Source organism: Ambystoma mexicanum, chromosome 4p, assembly GCF_040938575.1.
Source record: "Ambystoma mexicanum isolate Mex_15411 chromosome 4p, UKY_AmexF1_1, whole genome shotgun sequence".
Lineage (NCBI taxonomy): Eukaryota > Metazoa > Chordata > Amphibia > Caudata > Ambystomatidae > Ambystoma > Ambystoma mexicanum.
The window spans coordinates 158,884,336-158,908,034 of NC_090927.1; the positions used below are offsets into that span (position 1 = coordinate 158,884,336).

The 23,699-nt window shown below is 47.3% G+C and overlaps 1 protein-coding gene across 1 annotated transcript in view; it reads left to right on the forward strand.

The window, feature by feature from the left end:
• Positions 1-23,699, forward strand: part of DRC1 (dynein regulatory complex subunit 1) — a 742,360-nt gene that overhangs the window by 269,613 nt on the left and 449,048 nt on the right. The window contains exon 6 of the mRNA XM_069605601.1: positions 746-832. Coding sequence (XP_069461702.1) covers positions 746-832 — 87 coding nt within the window. The remainder of the gene's footprint in view (positions 1-745; positions 833-23,699) is intronic.

A 23,699-nucleotide genomic window follows, 5' to 3' on the forward strand; every position in this document is an offset into this window, starting at 1 on the left:
AGTTGATTATTTTCCCCTCATGCCGCATACCCAAACCATATGGCTTTTAATTTTGATTATATAATAAACCACTTCTTAGCAATACAAAGAAATCATTGTTTTATGTCTTCTGTCCACTCTTGGCCATATCTATGATACCACATTGATGGAAAAACAGTTCATGTAGTAGATCAAGCCAGGACAATTGTTATAGACCAAATACTGCAGCATTACAAAGGATTCTGAATCCCCACCGCGAACATACTTCGCTGTGCCATGAGGGCCACAATTCATTGGAAATATCAGTATATATTCCATCTTCAATGGATCAGCTACCAGTTCCTGATTTCCACTTAGCAGTCGGGCAAATGTAATTGAGTTTCCTCTTCCTTACTTTCATTAAAGGTTTTTTTTCTGCAAATGTTTCTAGTTTGATAGCCTTCTATGATGTTTACGTCTGAGATACACTTCTGCACTGGTACAGTAGTCAATCAATCCTTATGTTTGTCTGAATATTGTTTCTTTTATGATATTTTAACACTGCATTAAATGCACTGTCTTTTTAAAGAATCCCCGTTTCCTATGGGGAATCTGGACTCTGCTACCAGACTCATGCTTGGTTGAAATGTTGAGAAAGCGTTTATACATGTAGCTGGGAAATACACATGCTTCTAGTAGTACTGAATGAGTTGAAGCAGAAGAAAAAAGTAAAAAGACAGACAGACATGAATTTTTGACATTGTGTTTCTTGTTTTCTTTTTTGCAGAAAGCATTTGAATTGGAACGGCGAGAACTAATGGCTGCAAACAAAATTAAGTGGGAAAAGGGAATGCAAACCCGCAGGGATCAAGAGGTAATGTAAATGCACAGGATACTAGCACACATCAGGGCTGATTCGAGAGTAAATAATGCCACGGGTGCAAATGGCGGCTGGAAGGGCTTTCGACTACTCCTGTACCTTACCACACACTGAACATTCTTGGTTATTTGCAAAGAAATCTATGCGCGCACTAGGCATTTTGCTCACGTGCTAATTGAGAATGCAAGGCATGGGGATTTTTAAAAAAGGAGTACCCCCCCCCTTCAGAGTTTGGGAGGTCAAATGTGAAAATACTGATATTGCACATACATTGCTAAATGTGTTGTTCAACAATGGGGCAATCCTGCTACAAGAAAAAATCATGAGTGGTTATTGCTGGTTTGCCAAAGGAAACTGAATCAGGTAATGGTCAGCACAAAAGGACGCCTGAAAGTAATAAGGTTTTTTCCCCCTTTTTGTTTTTTTGGCGCATGTGGTGGTGCTAGCGCCACCTATCTGGCAAAGCATTGCTAGCATAAGAAGCACAGGTGTTCAGAAGCAGGATCTGGTTGGCATGGTGACTGGAAATGCTAAGGCATGAATTTGCTGAATCAGAACATTTTATTTTCGGTGCCCATTGTTGGCCATTTAAACCAATGCATGGGTGCTTTACAATGATTCTTCCAATCAGGAGTCTTGTTTGAAAGCACATGCTTTCATCCTGTACTGGTGTAGTGATCCCTCCTTTGCCTGCTCATCCACAAGGCAAGTGGGGGCTCCCTGAACCAGGTAAGTCACAAAGCAGGAACTGCAGGGCCCCTGCTTCTGCTAACAACCCCACATTTCTGCAGTCCGGGCATGAACATCGTTTTGAACAGGTGTTTTTGGACATTTTTGCTAAGGGAAAGTAAACCCGAATTCCCTTAGAGAAATCTCCAAAAACGTGTATAAACCCACAACAATAATGAGAGGGGCAGTCCAGGTATCAATATCATTTTTAACAGGTGTTTTGGGGTAATTTCCCTTAGAAAGAGGTCCACAATACACATGCAAAACCACAACATTGGTGAGAGGGGGTTACTATTCGACACCAGGAATGGAAGAAGACCTCGAAGCAGCAGCATGTAAAGGCAAGTAAAATATAAACTTTTGTATGTATGCACGTTGTACAAAAATAAAAACAATGGGCCGCATTGCAAGTATGCCGGTCCGGAAATAGGGGTGCTGGTTGCTCCATACCGGCACCTTTTCCCAGACCGGCATACTCAGAGTTGCGATGCTGCTTACACCCTCACCGCAAGTGACCTACCGTATTCGGCAGCACCGTGAACGGAATCTGAGGAATAACGTGTCGGCCGTGCCTGAGACACTGGTATGTCGGTAGTATGTGCACATTCCCAGTACTACGTAGATGGAAACACCGGCATGAAAGTGGCGGTAGCAGTGTGAGGACCGCGCCGGAAACACCAGCATCACAAACCAGACATTAAACAGTATCAGGTGTGCAGAAACAGGCCACAGGTGGCCCAAATCAGCCCAGGTGGCCACCATGATCACTGCAAAAGCACAAAAGGACCACTCCCAACAGTACCATGCGTGCAGCAGCAGTAGCAGTAATAGAGCTGGAGTCCCAGCATGCAGGGATACAACTTGAAGAGGCAGAGGAGGCGGCGGATGTGCAGGAGGAGAAGGAGGGCCATCATGACCATGCAAAATACCAATAGCCAGCAGGTTGCACCCCGCATCATCCACCCATACCATGAATAAGGGCCACACCCTTCTACCTCAGCCAAACCCAGATCCACACCATGTACAGGCTAGGGAGGGACACCATCACATCCATAGTGGACCTGATCCACGATGACCTTGTCAGCCTCAACCATATCCATACTGCCTTCCCCTCAAGGTAGTGTCTGTGCTACACTTCCTTGCCACAGGCCCATACCAACACACTGTGGGTGAACTGCATGGGCTATCCCAACCATGTTTTTCACGGGTCCTCTTTCAGGTCATTGATGCCCTCCTGCGGCACGTGTGTGATCAGATAGGCCTACCCAGAACACCTAAGCAGGGTCAATGCCACGAAAATAGCATTCTATGCTCTTGCCGGCATTCCCAATGTGATTGGTGCATTGGACTGCACACATGTGGAGCTGGTGTCTAGACATGCCTTTGAGGCAGTGTACAGGAACTGTAAACTATACCACTCCCTCAATGTGCAGATGGTGTGTAATGCACACCACCTCATCACTCATTGCTGTGCAAGATTTCCTGGATCAACCCACGATTCCATGGTGCAGAGGAACTCCACGCTGCCTGGGTACATGGCACGTCACGGTGGAGCGCATACCTGGCTGTTGGGTGAGTGTAATGATCAAAGCATGTGCTCTGCGGAATTGGAGGGGGGAGGGCATAATACACCCTAGCGTACCTGCCATTTGGGTAAGTGTAATGATCAAAGCATGTGCACTGTGGAATTGTGTGGGGTCACAACTATCTGCAGTGCATGTGTGCAATGCAATGTCCGACACATGAATAGCATGCCTGAGTTGACACACTCACCTGTGTCAAATGGACAGTTGGAGCATGCACATGCATAATAACACCAAAGCTGGACTGCAACATAAAAAGCACCAAAGGTACCAGAATGCATCACACCAATGTCCCAAATCCCTGCAAAAACACACTGGGCACAATCAACACCTCCTGCAGCACAGGCTCATCATTAAAATGCACCACAAAGCACCTGTGACTAGAATGGCAATAAAATAGATGGACTTATCAATGGATAGGTGATAAGACCATCATAGGACATGCAAATCGAAACAAAATCAGAACACACATTAGTCTGATTTGCATGCGTCGTAGTGAAAGGGTCATAGGTCAAGGTGGGTGTGAATGGGCCATGGAAAAATGACAGAAAAACACCCATCTACCACGCATAGTGATGAAGATTATTGGCTGTTAGGCAATCATTAGGCTGCCATCGCCTTCCCAATCCAATCAATTCCTACTATGGTACCCCTCTGTCTATACATCCACATCCATCATTTTGCCAGATTCATCGATCCTTGTCAACTGCTACCATGGAGCACATCATGTTCATGAAAATGCAAGTATGCCTTCACGCTTGTACTCCATCTCTAATAAATAGCAAATATTTTGTTCACGTAAAGAAACGTTATTACCTGTGACAGCTCTGCCTACCAGGTCTATGGCCCCAGCAGGGTCTGACCTGTCGGGCCCACCAGCTGTGTCAGGCAGATTTCTATTTTGCAAGCCCAGAAACAAGACACCTGGTAATGCCACCAGCACACTTACACCCGGACAAGTAACATTTTCTGTTTGCCCATGTCATTACATTGACTTTGATGAATGCAGACAGAAATCCATAATATTACCCTGTTTCTATGCAAAACTGTCCATACAATGCATAGACATCAATTTCCACTGACAATGCTCATGTTACCATGCTCATCTATGACATATGCTACATCTTCTGCAATATGCATGTAATAATTTGCATTATTGAGGGAACAATATACAGACTGTACCAACATGATACAGGCCCCACAATGTATTTTCCCACTTTCTGTCCCTCACGTGCAGTTGATGCTGGATACCCCTTGATGCCATGGCTGATGGCGTGCGTGAGGCAACTACAGAACCAGCACGAGCAGGTATACAACCGTGCTTACATCAGGACACGTTGTTCGATTGAGCAGACATTTGGCATGTTAAAGACAAGGTTCCGCTGCCTGAGCAGATGGGGGGGCACTGATGTACAGCCCTGTGAAGGTGGGCAAGATAGTCCTGACCTGTGCCATGTTGCCCAACATGTGTGTCAGGCGCAACATACCACTGCCCCGGACATGGACATGCACCTACCTGATGCAGAGGATGAGAACGACAGCGATGAGGAAGGGCCATTAGCACATCGCAGGTATGCCGTGGATGGCCGTGAGGCACGCAATGCACTGATTATCCACTATTTATGAGCACGTCATACGAGCCCGTGGCCTAGGACAGCTAACACACTCAGCACTGCACAGGAAATAAATCACTCAGCCACACTAAAAACTAATGTCCAGTCATGATTTCAATGGAACACCAAGTGTAATGTATATAATTGAATGAATAACAAATGTGGAACTACAGCAACTTCCAAAACTATCCCTGTCCACGCCCCCTCCCCAACTATCCCTCCCCACTACCCCTTCCCAACTATCACTGCCCACTGCCCCTCTCCAACTATCTCTCCACAACTCCTGTCATGTTGTACAAGTAGTCCTAGCAGAAGACACATACAGGGCACATGACTGTTGTGGGCCTATTTGCGTCCCCTTTTGCTAACTGGCGTGCAACTTTGTCGGTGGACAGGTGCATCAAACGTCGTCTTGGGCTGCTGGGCACAGAACTTGCAGGGGTGGAACTTGTGTATGGTGTGTGGGCCTGCTCAGTGGGCTGTCTGTCGAGGAAGCCCTGAAGGCACACAGGGCCATCTTAAGCACTTCTGGGGCCTGGGGCACAGCCATCTTTTACCCCCCCTCCACCAAACCAAAGGTATTGAAAGATCAGAATATCTGGTCATGCTCACCTCATCACAATCACTAACCATACCCATAGTTTGATATGGTGCCTATGAGTGCTCATAATTTGTCAACAACAGAATAGGGTAGCCTCAGCACCATGCCATACAATTTCCCGACTTGTGCTATTTATGGTTGGTGAACATTGGAACCTGACTTCTCTAGTTTAGGCAGCCTTGTTGCGCCCACCTCCAAGGTGGGGGCCCGGGCAAGTGCCCATTTTGCCCTCCCATAAAGATGTCTTTGAAGGCACATTCCCATTGTCTCTGCAATGGAGGATATGACACTATTGGCCTTGCGTACCCTCCTGGCCATCTAGACAATGGCAGTTGTGCAATGTCTAAGGGCATGTGCATTCGGCGCCCAGTGGCCTGGACACTCTCCCGCATCAACTGCACCTCCTGGAGGCTCTGCTGCACTAGGGCAGTTAAGGCATCCTGGCGTTCCACGATGCACCACAGTCTGCCATCCATTTCCCTGACACTGGGGAAGGGTGCGCGTTGTGGGCTCATTAGGTCCATGGGGCTGTACACTAATGGCTCATAGCTGCTGTGGTCGCTGGTCTCCCCTGTGTCCACTACGTCATTATCAGTTATGTCCTCTGCACGTGATAGACAGGCACGTGCATGTGGCTGCTCTGCTGGTGGTCATGGTACTACAGCAGATGGGGCTGGCGGGATGGGCGCAGCTGTGCGAACAGTGATGGTAGGTGCTGCCGGGATGGGCGCAGCTGTGCTGACAGTGACGGTAGGTGCTGTCGGGATGGGCGTAGCTGTGCTGACAGTGATGGTAGGTGCTGCCAGGATGGTCGCAGCTGTGCTGACTTTGGCAGTTGTGCCAGTGGAGGCTGTTGTGTCCTGGGTGATGGTGGTGGTATGTGGTGTCCTGTGTCAGCGCCGGCTGGTTCCCCTTGAGGTGCTTGCCTGGGCCACTTCATTGTCAGATGATGTGCCTGAGGGAGTCAGAAAGGCAGGTTGTCGGTGAACAGTGTGGATTGATGAAGCAGAGATACATGCATTATGTTGGTCGTGGCTATGCTGTGTCGGGGACATGTCGTGGTACATGGCATGGTGCACACATGCCTGTGTTATGCATACTGAGCGGAAGGATGTGTGATGTTTGTACATGGTAGAGTAATGCTCTGGGGATACTGTCGTGGTGTACTACCAATCGCTGTGCACAGTGTTATGGGAGGGGAATTCACGCTGTGGGATGTTGTGGTCGGGAGGGTCGTGGTATGGATGGAGTCACCATGGGCTTCCTGCCTGTACCAGTTACGAGACAGTTGTGCATACTTTTACTGCTCAGGGATCAGACTGGCTGTGACGAGGGGGTCACATTTTGCCTTTGTGTGCAATGGTGGTCATTTGTGGGTGGAGATGGGGCTTAGCACTGCTGTGATTTTGTGCCAGGAGATCACAGCAGGCACACATGCAGTATGCTGTGGCAGAGTGATGTGTGTCTGTGTGGGAGCAGATGCATGTTCAGTTGGCAGTACAGGGTGCCAGTGCTGTGTTCTCCGTGTATTACTGGGATGGGTCATATTTTGGTGGCCAGGGTGTATGTCTATGGATGCACCCAGTCTGCTGTTCTATTGAGGTGTGGGGGCATGAAGGGTGTTGTGGAGGATGAAATGACCATTTCTGTGATAGGTTGGTACACTGGTGGGTGCAGGGTGGTGAGAGAGGTTGATATTACATTGGGGTTATGGTTACGTGTACTCACCAGCCCCTTCGGGTGTCCCGGCTCCGGCCTCCGCAGCACCAACCCCTTCCATAGAATCTAGGTGCAGCACACTGCTGCACGTCTCCTCGCCGGCTTCAGGCGTATTGGGGATTGGCTCATGCCACCTGTGGCCATGCCCAGTCTCTGCTTGGCCTGAGAGGAGGTTGTGTACCCTCATGTGCAGGTCATCCCATTGCTTGTGGCAGTCTCGCATTGTGCGGGGCGTTGTGCCGATAGCCGACACCTTCTGGGCCACCTCCTCCCAGATGCACTTCTTGCGCAGCTGGGTTTGCCTGCGCTGGTCCTTGCTGAAGAGCTCAGCGGCATGGTGGACAATGGTGTCCGCTAGCATGTTCAGCTCATGCTCAGAGAAGCGTGGCTTCCGCTTGGGGGTCTCATAGGCTCTAGATGACATGCTGACAGTGGAGGGTGGATGTTGCATGTGCTTCGAGGATTGCAATGGATTGTGTTTTTATAATGGCTGCCGTCCGATTTCCTATTCCGGCGATCACTTTGTGTCTGGTCACGGTAATTCCGGGACCGCTGTTACCCGAGCCAGTGGATCCAGGACCGTGATGCTGGATTCAGAGGCACCGGCACCGAGGATGATGGTGTTGCAGTTTTTGGATATTTTGATGGTGTTTCCGTGATGTCGGTGCTGCCATTTCCGGCATGCCAGAAAGCATCTGCTAGTCTCTATGGATGGCCGGAGGCCAAAAACAAAGAATGTGGGGCAGTAAAGAGCAAGAGAGTAAAACCACCACCATCACACTCTCACATTTTCAGGACTCAAATAAATATACAAAGTCAACAAAGACATGGGTCCTGAGATGTCAGAGATTGTTGGAACAAAATAGTAACTTGCCTGGAAATACTCTGAATATTTCAAACATGCTAAATATAAATAATGCTGATGTGGTCGCAGTGCCCAGTGCAGGACTATCAGAGATGAATGTGGACACCCACAGCTGCAGCAGTCATGTACAGAAGAAGAACAGAATCTAAGCAGGAGTAAATCCCCAGCCATGGAAACAGGAACAATGGATGGGGAGACATAGAGAGAACCCAGCATCAGGCAGAAGACTTGCCGGCAGGGAGTCCAGTCAGACATGTAACTGGCCATTTGATTACCACTCCATCCCATAGGTCGATCTTAGAGATATTGGAGCATTCGATCAACCAGCTCTAAACAGAAAACTGCCAAGAGAGTCTGAGTCCTCACCCTCCCCCATAGTGCATCCCCCCATCCCCCAGCAGGAGAGATTGGCCTGATTGAGCTTCACAGCAGTGCTGCAGAAAAAACGACTTCCTCTAGAGACGCAATTACAAGGTATTCATCTTTACTAAAGATGAATGTGCAGAAATTGTAGAGCGTCACATCAAAGCGTAATTCTCTCCCTCTCTGCCTACGTGCCACTGAGGCCTATCTTCCCTTTCGACAGGCCCTGAAGACTTTTCTCCTCTAACACTCTGCTCCACCTAGTCTGTTTGTACACTTATGCGGTTATAGCGCCATGATGCCCTCGGGCGACCGATGCACTTTATAAATATTATTACGATAAGTTATAAATATTGTTAGGGGCAGAACAGTGAGGCCTTCAGTCCCATCTTCAACTCAACTTCAGCACTCAAACAAAACCTCCCCGAACACTGTGATCACTCTCAACAGGCCCCACGGGAGGTGTGTGAGGGCCAGGCATCTTGACTGCCCTATATTTGAAAACATCACACATGGACACCTGCACGCACACATACACACAAACACACACACACACACACACACACACACACACATTCTTATTCGCCCACTGGCTCCCTCACTCATTTGCTTACACATGCCAAATATCTAAGTATAGAGGGAACTGAAAAGACAAATCTAGAGTTTGCAAATTAATATCAGGTCTTTTAAATTATTTTGATATGGTGAAACATAAACACTGACTTGTTGGTAATAATTAAAAACTAATCTATGTGATCACTGCGCCACCCATAATGTCGGCTATTAAATTGCTGACTCCCATTATGGCGTGGCGCAGTGATCACATAGATCATTGAGCCCTGCATCCCCATGCCCGTTTCCCGCCCCCCTTTCCACGTACCTTTTCGGCGGCACACAGTGAAGTGTGCCGCCATCTCTCTTCAGACCCTGCAGCGTCAGTTCCTCCCACTTGCGTGGGTCGAAACTGACGCCGCAGTGACCTTTTTTCTTTTTTTTAAAACTTCTTATCTCCTGCTTACCATAACGGTAATTGGGGGACACACCTGCCACCCCTGACCTGCTTGGGCTCAGTAATGGGAGTCGGGATTCTGTGCGCACTGAAGGTTGCAGTAACTGCAGGGGCGCACTACTGCAGGCAACATTTTTGTATGTTTCATTAAAAACAACTACAAACATCTGTTCTATTTAGTTATTACATCGCCATCTATTTTGTGCAAAACAGGACTTAAGTATTTCTATTCAGAACACCAGCAGATACAGCACAGTTGAATAAAATGATTTTCCCAGGTTCACCCACTTTAGTTAAATGGTGAAGACCAGTCTGCAGCTCACGCACTTGGCTACATCTCTTCTCTGGTCTATTTAGTAGAAATGTGTGTTAACGATTGACTTTCAAGAATGAAAAAGATTGTTTATAAGGATGACTTGAAAAGTACACACATCATAATAAAGCAAGTTGATACACGCTTACAGAAATATGTTGATACGGTGAGATAAGCACAAATCAAGAAAATCTGACCTTTCAGTATGTTTCCATTTAGATAAGGGCACCTATTCGGCCTTACCATTTGGCCAGTGTTTAGATCTGCGTTTGTGCCTCATGGATGGATATCCCAAAAGTGGATTATGGTCTAGGAGCACAGTAATCACTACACTGATGAACTTGTATATATATTGTTAAAACCAGAATCTCATACTGACACCATGCCCTCTGTGTCATGCAAACTATTGTGTTGTATATTATATTATATTGTATATAATGAGCATTTAAAGTGTTAACAAGAGCATGTGTTATACACACCACAATCTGTTGATTCTCTGCATAAACACAACCTCACCAGAATACTTACACGCATAACAATCTTATTTTCTGTGCATATCTCCAATGTGACCTCAAGTTGATACAAGTCAGATCTTTTCCTTTATATGGTAGTCTAATGCCTCTTTTTTATTTGTTTACTTCGCTTTTTATTAGCATTTGTTAAGGGAACAGAACAGTGTTGTTTTTGAACTTACAAACCACGTCATTATCACAGTCTTAGCTCCCCTGCACACTCCCAGCATCACTTCACAAATCCCTTTCCCTCTGTGTTCTAGTACCCCAATAACCCCCTACGCCCTCCAAACCTCCTCTCTAAAGTTTGTCCAATAGTGCAGAAACTCATTTACCTATGTCTCAGAGGAGTTGTCCTTTTTAATATCTTTACTGTCCTGCATCGGCTCTCTCCGAGGCCCCCACCTCTCCCACACCTCCACTGCTCAGTTGTCTATGTGACCCACTGGGTTCTCCTCTTTGAGCCCCCATTTCAGCAGTAGGGCACACCACTCTGCAAAGAACTCACTCAGCCTGTCGTGCACTGTCGCCGTCAGCTTCTCCATTACCATCATGCTATGTACCTTCCCTTCCCAAACTTCATTTTTTCCAGCTATGTGCTATGGCCAGTCTCCCTGCTCTCAAAATTGCTTCCCACATACTAGGGAGCCTATATTCCTTCCTGTCTCTTGCTGGGACCCCCAAGAGCATTTGCAAGGGGTCTAAGCGTATGACTCCCGTGACCTCCACCATCCAGCTCAGCACCTCCATCCAGAACACCTGCACCTTGGGGCACCGCCACCACAAATGGGCCAGAGATCCCCTCTGCCCACATCCCCTCTGCCCACATTGGAGAGGCTCCCTCGAACATCCCTATGCCATCCCATCAACATCTTGAAGTTATACTCCACCATGGAGGTGAACAATCCGCCCTGAAAGGCCACCTTGTAGATTTGCGCCCTAAGCTCCACCAGGATCTCCTCCCACACAAGGTCCACCAAATACCCCTGGAATGTCTGCCTCCCCTCCAGGCTGGCCTTGTTCATGGCTTTATATAGTCTAGACAAGATACCCCTTCTTGTGGTGGAGACGTCTACGACCTTCTCAACGGTAATAAGCCCTCTTGCTACTAAGTCTCCCCACTTTGGATCTGTTACTAGGTCCTTGATGTGGCGGTACTGAAACACTGAAAACACATCCTTTCCCAGTGCTTCTCGGATAGTCTCCAGATCCCGAAAAGCGCAGTCTTTAAACAGTTGTCCCACCCTTCTTAGTCCCCTCTATGACCATTTCTGAGAGCAGGGTAGCCCCTGACGTCTGAAGTGAAATGGGGGTCCCACACCTAGGACATTGGGGAAGGCCGCATCAGAAAACTACGGTTACCCTTGTTTTCGCACCAGATGTACCAAAAACAAGGTGGGGTGAGACCTGAGGCCCCAGGTGAGGACCAGAGGTAATCTCTCACCTTCAGTGAGTGAGCTGCTAAGTCCTCCAGATAGGTACAGTAGGTCCCCAGATTGTGCATCATATGCTCGAGCATCACCCTCAGCTGTGCCCGCCTTGTAGTACAGTCGTATGTCGGGGAACCTGAAGGCAAGCGTCCCCAACCAGCACGATCCTCCCCGCAATGAGAGACAATGAAGGACTCTCCCAAGTTGGGAATAAAGCCAAGACAGAGTGCGGGTGAGCTTAAATGGGAGTTTATCAATCAGAATAGGGCATGCAAAGAACTCTGCAAACTCCGAGAGCGCTCTGTCTGACAATAGCAAAGACAGGCGTATATATTTACAAAACACGTCATCAGAACCTACATACTATAAGGGGCACAAGTTCAATGGGATTGGGTGGTGATGACTAGCTATAGGCGCTGCTACGATGTGGTTGGACTTGGCTGGAGGACGTCACTGGTCAGCCTCGTGGGTTTGGCTGGGCCTGGCGGGTCGGCTGAGTTCATCCGGGCGGTGTTGTTGTGCCATTGTGGCCAGTGTCAGAGATGAATGTCTTTTCCTGACTTATTTGCCCTAGGCCATGCACACCGCAGTGATTCAGTTATTGCAATATTATCTTCTTTAGTAAATCTTTCAATAGGTTATTCTACAGGTTAATGCAACACAGGAGGAATGCACCTTGTGAGGGGTCTGATGGTCATTCATCAGTGAATGGTTACCAGTGTCCTGTTGACCGGTGCCATAGGTCGAGGGGCTAAGTCTCAGGGCATGGGACGGGCGGTACATGCCTCTCTGTCTTGTTAGAAGTCGTTATGAATGGGCTGCAGTATGTTGCCACAGTATTGGGTATCCTAATTGCACAGGGCCATAAGTCTAAGGTGATCCGGTGGGTTGTGGGGTTTAAGAGGGGGCGCCTTTGGATTTGTGTATTCAGGCAGAGGTTTACTGCTATGCTGTAAATAATGCAGGTGGCGGGCCATGGCCTTGGGTGCTGCAGAGGGGACTACAAATCTTTGAAGCGGCTCCAGCCTGGTTGGGGGAGGTGGAGCAGCGCGGCGCGGGCCTCTGCTCTCTTGTTTGGCAGTCTTTGCATGGTGGGAGGGGGAATGGCCTTGCACATATTCACAAAGGTATCTTCCTCGTGTGTTGCTGACTTTAGGTACAAACATTTGAACACTCTATAATACTCATTTGGATCACTCGAAAGCTTACATTTCAACTTTGCTAAATGTCTCTCAAATATAGCCAGTCTGAGCACCTTATTTGTACACTATGTTTTAACAACTACAGCATTTAGTTATATGCATATACATTTGCAGTAAGTGAGGTAGTAGTGTGGTTGGTGGAGCACAAAGAAAGAGACCCGCCACCGTGCGTGGCGGTAGTGGCACATAAGGGCTTAGACATACACACATGACGGGTGCATTCTCGCGCGTCCTTCACATGAGCCCTATGTATGATTACACTTGTCTTCCCTTGTACTCTAGCAGCATTAATTCGGTTATGGCGCGGGACCGTGGAGTGTAAGCTTTTCAATGATACATATAACGAATAGTCCCCCGGAACGCTTTTTACTATTTGCACACAACTGCAGGGGTGTGGGTCCTTCATTGCTGGTGTCATGTGAACATGCGTTCTACCATAATTACACATTTTTACAGGTTTCTTTAATAGAAGGAGTTTTGTGAAGAGAATGCGCGTATTACAAGTAGTTTTGGCATTAGTATTTGGGGACTTTTCTGCTTTCATCCGATGACCATTTTACAGTTCTCTCCATCACCCAGGCCTCGCTGGCCGGGTCATGCTGGGAGCAGTGATACACTGCGGAAGGTGAAATGTTACAGTGTTAGTATCTTACGCTAGCTCATGTCCGTCTTGTTCGTGGGAACGGGCTCACAGCGGATCTGCCAGGGCGCTGCGGCAACAGGGATAATTGAAACTCTCCGAGGGTGGGGGCCGCACTACAGTGCGCTGAGCTCACACCATCTTTATTAGACAAAATGGTTTCTGAGGCCTAGCTAAATTCAATACGTGTGGGCAATGTCTTCAGCAGGTGAGCCCTCCACCACCTGGGCTCTGGTGGTATGAGGGGATGCCCAATGAGCCATGGCCCTCACCTGGGGAAGGGATGTAGGCAAGGGGGGTCTCTTGGACCAACCCTCCCCTATATTTCCCCCCTTTCGTTACTTAAGTAACGAATTCTTTAACTCATTCAATCTCCTACACTCTTCTTCGTCAATAATTGCGTCATCCCATGCTGGTGTACCTTTTATGGGCATCCATGCTCTGCACAACCCCCTTAAGCTCTCACCCCTCCTACATATTCATCTGGGGTACAGGTCAGGTATATACATCTGCTCTCTCCTTCCAAGTCTACCCACACCTCCTGGTACCATTCTAGTATACGAGGCTCTCTGATGGTGGTATGCCACAATTTGTCTACGATATCCTTGTCATGATACCTGGGCACTAGCTGATACCTGGGTGTGTCATCAGTTCCTGTTTGTACCTGCACTTCCTGCATAGTTTGTATTGTACCACGGGTGTTGCCCATTGTCACCATCATCATTGCACCATTAGGTACTGCGTTAGCACAACATCGAAGACCCACCTGGCACAGGCAAAAAATAAAGAGGAGGAACACCACAGCTGGCATCAAAAATTTCACAGTCATTCCCAGCCATGAGGGAACCCAGGAGAAGATATTGTCGAACCATGTGCTGTCTTCTGCTCCACCTTCCATTTTCATCCTTTCGCCTAGGTTGTGTACTGCTTCGATCACATGGGACAGGGAGCCGTTTTCTGCATCTTCAGAAGGTACGAAAGTGCAGCAGGCACTTCCGATTTTTCGGCAAACACCTCCATCCATCGCCGTCAACAGGTCCAAGACATACCTGTTTTGCATGGTCATTAGCCGTAAAGCTCTTAGTTCCACTTTTATTACGTTGAACCCTTCTTCAGTGTCATTTGCCAGCTGGATCAGCTCCCAGCGTGTTATCTGGAGCCATTTTGCGTTTGCTCTGGCTTGGATACTTGGGATCAGTGAGGCAAAGAATGTTTCTGCTGAGCTGAATAATCGATATCTGTCTGGGAATCTGTGCCAGCAACTCCGATGATGCCTTTGATATGTAGTTTGATGCTCGTCTGTTTCGGGACAGCACCTCTTCCTTGCTCCCGGAAGACAAGACATAGATTTGTGACTCTGCAGTCGGCTGGGCCTCGCTCTGTTGGGTGTTTTCTCGTGTTCTTTTACTCCCATCAATGTGGCTTTCTGGTATTACCATTAGGGCTGAGTGCAGAGTGGCCATTGAGCAGCTGCCACTCCATGACTGGGGGAGGTGCAGGTATGCCTGGTTGCCGCATACCCAATAGGTGTCCATCAGGGCCGCTGTCCCTTTTCTCAGATCTGGGATGGTGAGGGTCTTGTTACAGTTCTTGTTTGTCCCCATGGAGGTTTTCCCCTCTCCTTTAAAACATAGTTCATAGTCTATTTCGTTCTGCAGTTTGAAGGGTTTTTCAATGGCTGTTACCCAAGTTAGTTTTGAAATGTGTTCCTTCCATACTGGTGTGCACGTTTCTTCTATCCATTGCAATTTCTCTGGTGCCCACCCCTCAGTGCTTCAGCTTTACACATTACTTCTTCATCCTTCCACTTGTTGTCCGAAAAAAAGTGTCCCTTGTATCACAAAAAATGGTTCCTCCAGACATACCACTCCTACCGTCTTTGGGTAGCAAGTTTTCTCGTTCTGCAGCATTCTAAAAGTAACTTCATGTGCCTGGAAGGTGTTCTTAATCCTGCATAACGTGAGATGAAGGAGACATTGGGCATCTACAATAGGCAACTCTTTGGGTAACAATACCTTGGGTGTGCCTGAAGCATGGGGAATGAGGGAGCAGACATAGCAGCTCTCGTTTGTTGTTTGTTTAGCTGTTGCACTCATATCCGCATACCATTTATTCGTCTGGTGGGGGTGTCGTGGGTCTTCCACTTTATCTAGTCCTAACCCATAGTATTCATCATATTTCCTCCTCCCTGCTTCCCTTTTTCGTCTGTTATTCTTTTTCCTCATGTACTTCCCAGCCTCCTGGGCGATGGACAAAATGGGCCCCCCTTTCTCATTCCCGCCCCCCTTTGCCCAGTCATCATATAATATTTCGTGTGTTGCTCTCATCCTTTCCTTTTCTTCCTTGACGTTATCTGTCAGTGTGTTTTTTACTATGGGGGCAGGTTGGCTGGTGGGGGTGTTATACAACCACGATATGGCAGACGGGTTTCGGTCATTTAAGCTGCGAGCATTGTAATTAGATATCTTTGGCGGAGACACTGTGTTATTTTGCATTTCACCTTGTAGCCCTTCATTTTTTGAGATGACAGCATTGGATGGTGTGGTATAATAACCCCATACAAGTTTAGTTCCGTCCCATACCAAAAAGTCACCTTCCTTAGTATTTACATTCGTGGTTGCATTAATTACAGTAGTGCTGTTAATCCCTCCCCCCTCCTTCATCTCGATAGAGATGAACGCTATGAACCAATATGTAACCAGGCCAAACATTATTGTAAAAAACAATGTAATACACACAGATAATCCACACTCATACGAATATCTGCATCTCTCAGTTAACCACTCTCTAAATCTAGTAAATCTACCCGTTGCAGGCTGCCCGTTAGAGGCCATGGTAGCTCCTGTTTGAGATATAAAAGTGCATTAAGTGCATGAATGTAAACATTTTGTTGGCACTACCAGTGCCAGTATATATTGACAGGGAATGGAAGCGGGTAGGGTTGCAGGGATGGGGATGCACAGACAAGGGTGTAAACACTTCATAATTTTATCATATCATTAGTTACATATACATTCACAAGTGGAAAACATTTTTTTTTTTTGTAATATAAAAATGCAAGTTTACTTGTCAGCCATTTTTTCATTCATCTGTATTACTGTCACACACACACAAGTTCATATTCAGACATTCTGCTCAGTTGCATTGTTTGCTGTTGTCTGTGCCTCCTCATCCACCTCTTCCTGCACATTACTATATGCCATTCGTACGTCTGTCAAATGCACCCAATACTTCAGGCCCTTTACTTTAACTGCTGTGGGCGTGCAAAACACTACTTCGTATGGGCCATGGAACCGTGGTGCATTCCACCGACGCACAAAACTCCTGACATATATGAATTCACCCGGCATCAGCTGTAGCTGTGGTTCAGGTTCAGTAACAGACCCTGTTGTGTTTCCTTCCTCTCGCGTGAATGGTGGAGAGAGCTGCTTTGATATTGCGCGCGCTGCCCTTGTCAATTTCTTCAATAGTCTGTGAACTTGTCTCCCAATATCGCTGCGCTTCTGTGTGCATCTGAGTGTTCGCGCAGTGGGGAGTGTGCTGTGTGCATTCGTCACGATCTCGTGCGGGGACAAATGGTGGTCCTTGCTTGGCTGATTTCTCAGCTCAAATAGCGCAAGGGGCAGACAGTAAATCCAGTTCTTTTTTAATGAAAAGCATAGTTTTGATAACCTCCCTTTTAACAGTCCGTTCATCTTTTCCACTACGCCATTACTTTGAGGATGATCAATCAAGCATAATTTATGCTTTATTCCCAACAATGTAGTTACTTCCTTGAAGAGCTCGTTTACAAAGTGAGTGCCGTTGTCCGAGCGAATCACGTCACAAATTCCCCAGCACGGGAACACTTCCCTCACTAAGAACTTTGCAGCGCTTTTGGCATCATGTCGTGCACATGGGCCTGCTTCTACCCACCTTGAGAATGGGCATACAACCACGATCATGTAACGTGCCCCATTACACCTTTCTCCCATGTCCGCGTAGTCGATATGTAGCTCTCTGAATGGCCCAATGGGTTTTGGAATTGTTCCCCGGAGCGTACGTAATGTCATTCCTGAATTGTATATCTGACATGTTGTGCATTCCAGTGTTAATCGAGATATGTGCTCCTGGAGACAGGGCACGAACCATTCTTCCTGTATCTCTGCTGCAATGTGTTGTTTCGTATTGTGTGCAGGGAAGTGTAGTTGTTGAAACGCAATTTCCAATAACTTTACTGGCATTACCACTTTTCCCGAGTTATTTTGTCGCCACAGTAAGTCTGTTGCCGATTTGCTACACCCTCGTTTTGTCCACATCAATTTTTCATCTGCACTAGCTCCTTCCTGTAATTCTAGTATTTGTGATATAGGCATCATATTGTAGCCTTCTGGGAGCTCTTCGTTTATCTTGTGCTGCAGCATGTACTCACCTGCTTCATATTTCTGAAAGTAGGAGGCTTCCTTGGCGGCAGCGTCTGCTGCCGCGTTTCCCAAAGACACAACATCTGTGTTGGATGTATGTGCTTGGCACTTCACTATTGCTACCGCTGTGGGATCTTGTAGGGCCTCAATCAACTCCTTCAGCAATTCTACATGCTGCACTGGAGTTCCATCTGCTCGTCGAAACCCCCTCCGCCCCCATCTTGCTAGACCCCCATGTACTGTTGTCGTCATGTACGCTGAGTCTGTGTATATTGTCACTGCACAACCTTTAGCTGCATGTAGTGCTTCTATGAGTGCAATCAGTTCTGCTGCTTGTGCGGAGTAATGTGATGGGAGGAGGTATTGCACTAGTGTCTCATACTCACCGTCTTCTAATCTCACCACTGCCATAACCACATGTTTCTCTCCCGTGTCCATGTCAATTGATGCTGACCCGTCTACGAAGTACACTTCCCCTCGCTCAGAGCATTCTCACACACCACTGTGTCCTCCCCTCTTTCTCCTGTGTAAGTTGCACAATCGTGTTCCTGCATGTCCTCTAGTGTGCACGCTTCTGTAATGAATGTTGCTGGGTTCACTGTCTTGCATCTTACCACATGGATATTGGCGCTGGACAATATTATCTCATAGGCGGTTGCCCGCTGTGTTGTCAGTGTGCTTTTTGACCTCTTAAGTATCGCAAATAATGAATGTTCCACAAACAATGTCACAGGGCATCCCATTACTATTGTGGCACTTTTCTCGATTGCGAACGCGGCTGCAGCGAGTGATTGCTTGCACGCGAAATGTCCTTGCATCACAGCATCTAAAGTGCCACTATAGTAAGCCAAAGGCTTGTGTCCTAGGGACGTCTTCTGTGTCAGTACAGCTGTCATGAGTGTTCCCTTGCAGTGTGAGAATAGGTAAAACTCGCATCCATAATCAGGATTTGCGAGTACTGGAGCGCTTGAAATTAACTCTTTTAATGATTTAAAGGAGGCGCTCATTTCTTCTGACCATTCTATTTTTTTGTTCTCCTGTTGTGCCTCCTTGAGCGCTTGTAGTAGGGGTCTGGTGTATGCTGCATAATCTAATATCCATGCTCGGCAATAGTTGCACATTCCCAGGAATTTCTGCATGTCTTTCACCGTTGTGGGTTCTCCTACTGATCTTATTGCTTCTATCCGGTCGGGGATTATTCTTTTTCCATCTTTTGATATTAGCTGTCCCAGGTATAGAACCTCTGTCAGACAGTATTGTAGCTTTCCCTTGTCTACTTTGTACCCCTTATTGGCCAATAGAGTCAGGAGTGTTATTGAATCTTTTCTACATGTCTCTTCGTCTTGTGCACAGACGAGTAAATCGTCTACGTACTGAATTATTGTACTCTCAACTGATAGGTTTCCTAAGTCTTCATGTAATATGCGATTGAATATGCTCGGGCTCTCACAGTATCCCTGCGGTAATCTGCAATGTTCATATCTCTTTCCCCCTAGTGTGAATGCTGTCAGGTATGTATATGCGATTGAATATGCTCGGGCTCTCACAGTATCCCTGCGGTAATCTGCAATGTTCATATCTCTTTCCCCCTAGTGTGAATGCTGTCAGGTATCTACTCTCTTCAGCCAGGGGGTTCGAGAAAAATGCGTTTTTCAAATCGACCTCCGTGAAATGTGATGCCGTTTTTGGGATGCTGCAAAGTATTGATGCAGGGTTCGGGACCAAAGGGAACTCTTTCTGAATTACATCATTTAGGGGGCGTAAATCCTGTATCATTCTCCAAGACCCTCCCTTTGCTTTTTTGATTGAATAAATACATGTGTTACATGGGGAGTTCGAAGGCACTATTATCCCTCGCGCTAGTAGTGCATTTATTGTCTCTTTTATCCCTTCTTCAGCTTCACGGGACAATGGATACTGTTTCACTCGGGGTAGAATTGCTCCTTGTTTCAGTTTTATTATCACAGGTTGTACTCCATGCAACAGCCCTACATCATGGGGGCCTGTTGTCCACAAATTATTTGGTACGAGCCTCATGTTATCATCAAAGAATGACGGCGGTGTTCCTACCACTGCCATCAGCTGAACGGGGATTTCCCTGGCTTGAATCAAAATGTCACAGGGCATCGCTATTTCCATTACTATTTCACCATCCCCCTCTGCATCTGAGAAGAGATCCTCATCTGTTAAGTCTCTTAGGGCGATATTGGCATTTGTACACAGTACTGTACGCCACTCACATCCTTCCATATCTATTCCAATCACAGAAATCCTTTTCGCTGATATCTGTACAGCATGCAAATCTAATGATACCACTGATCCTGGTGCTGTGTCAGGGCACACTATTGGGCGGAAGAGGAACTCCGCTGGAATCCTCCAATCCATTCTTCTCAGCTCTGGAATTATGAGGGCCAATGTCTTTAGCCCTTCAATAAACATTTCCTCGTTTTCCGGCAAACCTCGTATTTCTTGTGGGGTTGGGTGAGCCTGTACTACCAACATTACACGTAATGGGCATATTCCGGGTGTTGAACACACTATACCTCTCTCAGTGAAGGATATGGTCATGTTGAGTTTACTCAGGAGATCCCTCCCTAATAAATTTATTGGTGAGTGTTCATAATACAGTAAGGGTGTCTTTACAGTTTTGCCCCCCACTGTTACATCCAATGCTTCTGTGTAAGGAACTTCAATTACAGCCCCAGAGAACCCCTGCGTCTCTAACTTCCGTTTAGATAACGGGAACCGGCCCTCTCTAATGCATGATTTCTCCGCTCCCGAATCCACCATGAATATGAACTGCTTGTCTCCTATCTGCGCCCCTACCAATGGTTCCTCTGATGCATCGTAGGTGGTAGATAGAACTGGACACGCAAGTGTTCTCTGTGGGCTGTCCTATGCGGGGTGTCTCATTGCCCCTCCCTGATTGAAGACGCTCCCTGAAACCACTGACACGCCACTATAGGGGGCTGGTGCGGGGGCCCCATTTGCTGTTGTCGCAAAAGGGTTGCCTGGCATGTACTGCATATTGTCATTGTTTTGTGGGTGGTTCTGTGTTCTATACTGATGCCCCTGTTGTTGCTCATTGTGCCCCTGGCCTGGGCTTCTTTGTTGTTGTTGTCCCGGATGGGGATGGCCATAATGTTCTGCCTCTTGGAACCCGTTGTTGAGTCTGCTTCTGCACTCCCTAGAGTAATGTCCCCATCTTCCGCAGTTCCAACAACTCCCTTGTGCACCTCTAGGACCCTGCCATCCATTTCCTCCCATTCCCCCGTACCCCGGTCCACCTCCTCTTCGGCCCCTGTACCCACCTCGTCCCCCTCGAGGGGCCCACTCTTGCCACTGCGGACCTCTGCCTTGCTCCTGCTCGTTCCACTGCCGCTGTCCTGCTCCAGCCCAATTAGTTGCCATCCTTCCTTGTATTGCTACCAGCCCCTCCTCCTCCTCCTCATCTCCCTCCCTGCTGTGTGGGAGTGCGGCTACTGCTGCTGCGACCTTCACCAACTTTGTCTGCACTAGTTTCGCTTCGTCTGCCAATCTTTTCTGCGCCACCTCCTTCTCCCTTTCTTTTATTCTCTTACAGTGGTGCACTATTATGCTTTGAATCTCAGGCCATCCTTTCGCTTCAATACCTGCTATCTTGTCGAGCGCCTTTTGCACCTCTTTTGGGAGCCCTCTTTTTATAATGAAGTAAAATAAAGATGTCGATTGATACCAGGGCGTACCCGTTTCTGCTCTCCACATCTCTTGGACCCGAAAAATGTAATCCATAGCATCTTCCCCGTCATTCATTGTACACTGCATTACTGACTGTAAGTCTGGTGTATCTGGAAAAGTTTCCCGCAAGGCATCCCACACCCTCGCACGCACTGTGTTAAAGGAGGCCCCATCATGGCGGTCGCACTCTAATGTTACTCCCGGGAACCCAGCCTTGACCCACACTCTATCAGCCTGATCTCCCACTGCTGATACAAGCAAGCTCTTCACATCTCCTATTGCTAGGGGTACCCTGGCAGTGTGTTTCTCAAATGCGTATATCCACTTGCTCGCCCCTCCCGATAACGGGGGCAATAACTTTAATAAATTGGCCTTATCCATCTGAGCCCACGGGATGTAATTCGGCCTCCCTCCTCCCCTATGTATCAGCGGGAGCTGTAACTTTCCTTTCATCGTGGTATCTGTACCCGTTTTGGCTGCTGATGTTCCCAATGATGCCATTTTCCCCACCCTGTTTCTCAATCGCCCCGTCCACTCATCATCCAGTGTTCTCATTGAACATGCACCATCTAACCCTTCACTTCCCCCTCCCAGTGCCATGCTCAACCTGTCGCTTTCCTCCAAATCGTCCCTTATATCACATAGTAGTTCTTCCCTGTCCCCTATAGGCCTTTCTTCATTGTCAGTACATCCCTCTCTTGTCCCTAGTTCAATTATTCGTGTTGGTTCTTCTTGAATTCTGAATAGTATCTCACCTTTTTTCCACCCGTCTTCAAGTGTTCTACTCTCGCTCGGCGCTCTAGACGTGTGCTCTGATCTCGCTGCATTAAGTGCTGTTCGCTCACATATGCCTTTTATCCTCGAGAGCTCATCTTTGGCTATTGAGAGTCTTGACTCCAGATCGTCTGTTAGCTTTTCTATGTCCACCCTTTGTGTACTTACCTGGGCTCGCTCCCTAGTACTCTCGTATGGCGGGGATGCCGTTGGCCTTTGGGGTGTAGTAGTTGTCGGGGGAGGCACATAAGTGGGGTCGCTGTACCCCTCTGCGGGCACAGGCTTGTTCAATATCGGGTACAAACTTATTACCTCTATTGGTGGCTCTGCATTTGGCAATTCTTTAGCATCTTTCTGTATCATTAGTAGATTGTCAGTGGTAGATGGTAGGTCAGGATTTAATTCTGGTGCTTTAGGCGGTGGTATCTCTTCAAACAACCTCCAGAGATCTAATATTTCTCTCCTATTATGCAACTGCTTCCCCTTGTATTTCAAACAAATGCATGTGGCTACCATATCCAGGACACTTTTGTCAAATGACCCCCCCTCGGGCCATATCTGGGGCAACCCCTCTCCCTTCAACTCTGTGATCCATTGGTCTTGATATTTCTTAATTCGCTCCGCGTACCCCGGTAGGTTCTTACAAATATGTGATAAGGGTGTTTCTGCCCCCATACTTTGTGCCCTCCTGGTACTTGTGTGTCTCTGTGTATCTCAAAATTACAATGTAAACGTATCACCATGTGAGTCCTCGTCTTCTATGTCTCATTCAATAATGGGCGCCTTTGTGTTCCTCCCCCTGCCTGCACACCACAAGAATGGCTGTACGCAGTCTCTATTCTATTCTCTTTGGGGGGCACATACGAGAGCAAACCATCAGTGATCTCGACAATGTTAACCCAGAAATCTAAAAGGTACACACTCACTTCACCTTATTATTTTTGTCTTCATGAAGCTTTGTCCAGCCACACTTACCATGACCATTCAATGGCTATACATTTATGACCATTTTTACACACCCACAGAACCAAATTATCTCCTGACGCATACGATGTGCACACACCTCTCTGTAACACTCTATTCACAATTCAATTTGCCCTCCCTTTCCTCCCTGGCCGGCTGTCCCTGTCCGTCTTATTCAGATATATGTATGCACATATATATATTTATAGGTTTGATCTTCACTCTTACAGTAGAACTCTCTGTCTCTTACTCTATCTCTATGGTTTTGTACTAATCTCACTTTTATTTTTCCCCCAACCCTAAAGAAAAGAATAGAAAGAATAGCAGTCACTAATATATTCTCCGTGTCCCCCTTTGCCAGACACTTTTATCTTATTGTTCACTTCTTCATATATTCCCAGTACTACTCAAGATAGCACTATGCG